The 3,531-nt window shown below is 32.9% G+C and overlaps 1 protein-coding gene across 2 annotated transcripts in view; it reads right to left on the bottom strand.

Annotated features, from left to right (window-relative positions):
• Positions 1-1,850, bottom strand: part of LOC109862192 (nucleoside diphosphate-linked moiety X motif 8) — a 4,106-nt gene extending 2,256 nt beyond the window's left edge. Inside the window, exons 1-2 of one of the 2 annotated variants that reach the window (XM_020442166.1) lie at positions 1,406-1,850; positions 691-889 (exon numbers count right to left, since the gene is read on the bottom strand). In XM_020442166.1, the coding sequence (XP_020297755.1) occupies positions 691-735 (45 nt within the window). In that variant the 5' untranslated portion in view covers positions 736-889; positions 1,406-1,850. The remainder of the gene's footprint in view (positions 1-690; positions 890-1,405) is intronic. The other variant, XM_020442168.1, reaches the window with a different exon arrangement.
• Between the last annotated feature and the right edge of the window lie 1,681 nt (positions 1,851-3,531).

The raw sequence follows: 3,531 nt of genomic DNA, 5'->3' as shown, positions 1-3,531 counted from the left end.
GTTAAGTTATGTATATTACAAGTTTGTACTGTTCGTACACACACTGTATATATCGCGTTCCATTTACTGTGGCAAACTGTGCTCGAGTGTGTTAATCTGTGTCGATTTGTGTCTCCTAAAAGGAAAGCAGCCTTACTAGAGTCTCCCAGGATACGTTCCAAAATCCTACCTTGGTTACTAAAATGCTATATTTCACGTCACGTGTACTATAGTTTTCGGTTATCACGTAAGATTTTGGAACCCCAGGAAGAGTCGCAAACTCGGGTGCGTTCGAGGAGCGCGCTATCAGCTAAAACAAAGATAGAATGACGCAATAGCGCTGATAGCGTGCTCTCCGAACGCAGCCCTCGTGACGTTACAGTCACTTCTGATTGAACAGAGGAAAAAGTTACCTACTGACGTCACGAGTTTGCGACTCTTCCTGAGAGCTCTCTAGTACAGATAATAAAGTAAAGTGAGTGATGGCTATTGTATTTTCAACGACATTATGAATCATATTTTTATAGTGTAATATAATTGGTTTTGTCAATCTACACTAATTAAATTAATCAAAGTTGGCAAACTTAAAAATCAGGAATTTTTATTCTATCTCTTTCCCTCACATCCAATATGAGATGCAATAAGCAGCATGTTATGTATGCCAGACTCAAAGTTCTTCCGCAACAACAGTAAAATTTGCAAAGTACTTACAAACGTACGTAATAAAGGACGCCACAATCTACTCAGTAACTTCATAAATTCGCGAATTGTCGTGACATGTGAACATCGAACACACAAGTATTTCGGACAGATCACAGATCGCTTTCACGAATGACAGTCAACTGATTCAAAGAGTAGCTCACAGATGTCTTTTAGTCTTAAGAAGGTACTGAATACCGATTACAGAAACCTGTAAATCGTTTTAGAAACTTAAATTTCTTTAATTTTTAATTTTGTGTACTGCATTACATGAAAAATGCTTCTACAGAACCAAATAAATATAAAGAACTACATAGTGCTTTTAAAAATGAGTATGTACTGCTCTTTTGAACTCTTTTTTTTATTCATAATGATAGCATATGATAACCTATTCTGTCATTACAATATTTTTATTTCTCTCATCAACTAGGTAGTCAAATCATAATCTGAGTGTCTCATTATGTTCTTTTTTGTCATACTTAGTGCGCTAATTCAGTGTAAATACATACAGAAGCTTAGAAATAATCAAGAGGCACGGTAGTGCATCACGCTAAGTATACACGCCAACAAAGTGTGCGCGCGCTGCGCGAGGTACTCCGTGCCTCATTTATTTACGCGAGTAAGGACGATTGACAATTTTGAGATTTTCAGATCTCAACAACGGCTAAACTGATCGAGTTTGGCCTAGACTCAATCAAAAGTTGAGATCAAGGATACTTTTACTCACAAAAAAAAGTATTCGGCGATTTTTTTGTCCGTGCCTTCCCAACGGAAATATCTTGATACAAAGTCCAAAATCCCGAAAAATTAGGTTTTATAAGACGTAAGAAACGTGATTGTCGTCGGACAATATAATGCGTGACTTCATTGCCAGAGCAAAATATGTCTTTCCTCTTATCGTCACTATGTGGCACTTTCGTGTACAAGTCAAGAGGTGCGGTCAAAGTCTCACTGCACTTGTTTCATACAAAAGTTAGTGAGTAATTGTCGTCGCGGAAGTATCGATTCTCGGTCTTCTTTAATCGACAACATAATTTTTAGATTCCTTAGCATATATTTTTGCTATAACATTTTTTATATCTACATTCAGACACAAACTGGCGTATGGACTAACTGATTTCGGTTCAAGAGCCACAAGCGCACCAAAACCACTGCACCTGTTTTGAAGCAATTTTCTATCTTTATTCTACAGTTAACAAAAAATAAAGATAGAACAATGCTTCGAAACATTTGCAGTGAGACTTTGACCGCACCTAAGGTCTATCTGTAATGCGTTCAATTTGAAAAAAGAATTTTACTGCGCATAGACAAAAAGAAAAGCGATCTAAGTAGCGTAGGGATAGCGTTGCGTGCAGGATTGTTGGAACACTTGACAGCCAAAGGCTGTAGAGTAAAGAGATTTTTTAGTAAGGGAGATGCGCGAAACTGACAAGTTTTCGCTCATTTGGTTTCTTTTCTCAAATTGAATGCAATATAGATGTTCTATACTTTATGTCACATGTGCTATAAAGGTGCTTTTTCATGCTGTCGCTTGTCGCTCATTTTTAGCGATAGAATGATCACCATCATTCATTTGTTATTATGTGTCATGTATCATGCAAGTCTCAATATTTACAATAATGTGCGCACCTACATTTTTATTACAATAATATAATAATAGAATATAGTATAATGTATATATATATATATATATATATATATATATAATATAATGTAATAGTATAATGTAATATGATGTAATATAGTATAATATTAATAATATTACTAATATAATAATATAATATAATTATCATTTATATTTATTACAACATACCGTTAATTATAGAGTTGTCAAATTTGTCAGTATAACTCAACATTACAAAATTCAAAACACTTAAACAATTACAGAAAACAAATGAGTCATGTTTGTCGTGTATTTTGTAACAGACTGAGGAGTTTGAATCAGACATGCGACAACGCTCCATCTATGAGTGTGTTAGTATTCACATTTATCAATATGATCGGTAAATATACATCATTTAATAGTTCTGTGTCTTTCATTAGATTCAAACTCTTCTTCTGCTTTTTTACATATATCATTTCTGAAGTTAATCTTTTAAAATAATTTTTTTCATTGTCTAGTATTCTTGTTAATTCAAAATTAAATTTATGCCCCGTTTCTATTACATGTTTTGCTAAGACGGAAGTTTCTGTTTGTTCTTTTTTAATATAATTATAGTGTTCGTTAAGTCGAGTGAACAATTGTCTTTTTGTTTGTCCAACGTAGCTTGCATCGCATTGCTCACATGCGATGCAAAATACAACATTTTTATTCTTTTGTTGGGGTATAATGTCTTTGTGGGTTTTTATGAACTTAGACAATTGGTTTAAATTTCTGTAGGCGGGTTTGAATGTCGTGTTATTAATTTTGAATTTATTGTTATTGTCTATAAATGGCATGACAAAATAAAACAGTTTTTCTATGTTGTTATATCATTTGTATCAGTATTGTTTATCTTGTGATTGTTTAGTTTAGTTAAAAACAACGTTCTCAGTCTTTTATTTATTTTCTCAAAAATTAGTTGTATGGGATAATTATTGTTAATTAAAATGTTAATACATTGTTGTAGATTCTGTTTGTGGAACTTTGGATGTGACAGTAATATTGCTCTATCAACTAATGAATAAATTGTTGTTATTTTTTGATTGATTGGATTGTGTGAATAATAATTAATTTTTCTGGTAGATATATTAATATCTACCAAAAATGGTTATTGCCATTTATAGACAATAACAATAAATTCAAAATTAATAACACGACATTCAAACCCGCCTACAGAAATTTAAACCAATTGTCTAAGTTCATAAAAACCC

The sequence above is a fragment of the Pseudomyrmex gracilis genome, unplaced genomic scaffold (assembly GCF_002006095.1).
Source record: "Pseudomyrmex gracilis isolate BER0280 unplaced genomic scaffold, ASM200609v1 scaffold_1475, whole genome shotgun sequence".
Lineage (NCBI taxonomy): Eukaryota > Metazoa > Arthropoda > Insecta > Hymenoptera > Formicidae > Pseudomyrmex > Pseudomyrmex gracilis.
This window is presented reverse-complemented; position numbering and strand designations above follow the sequence as displayed.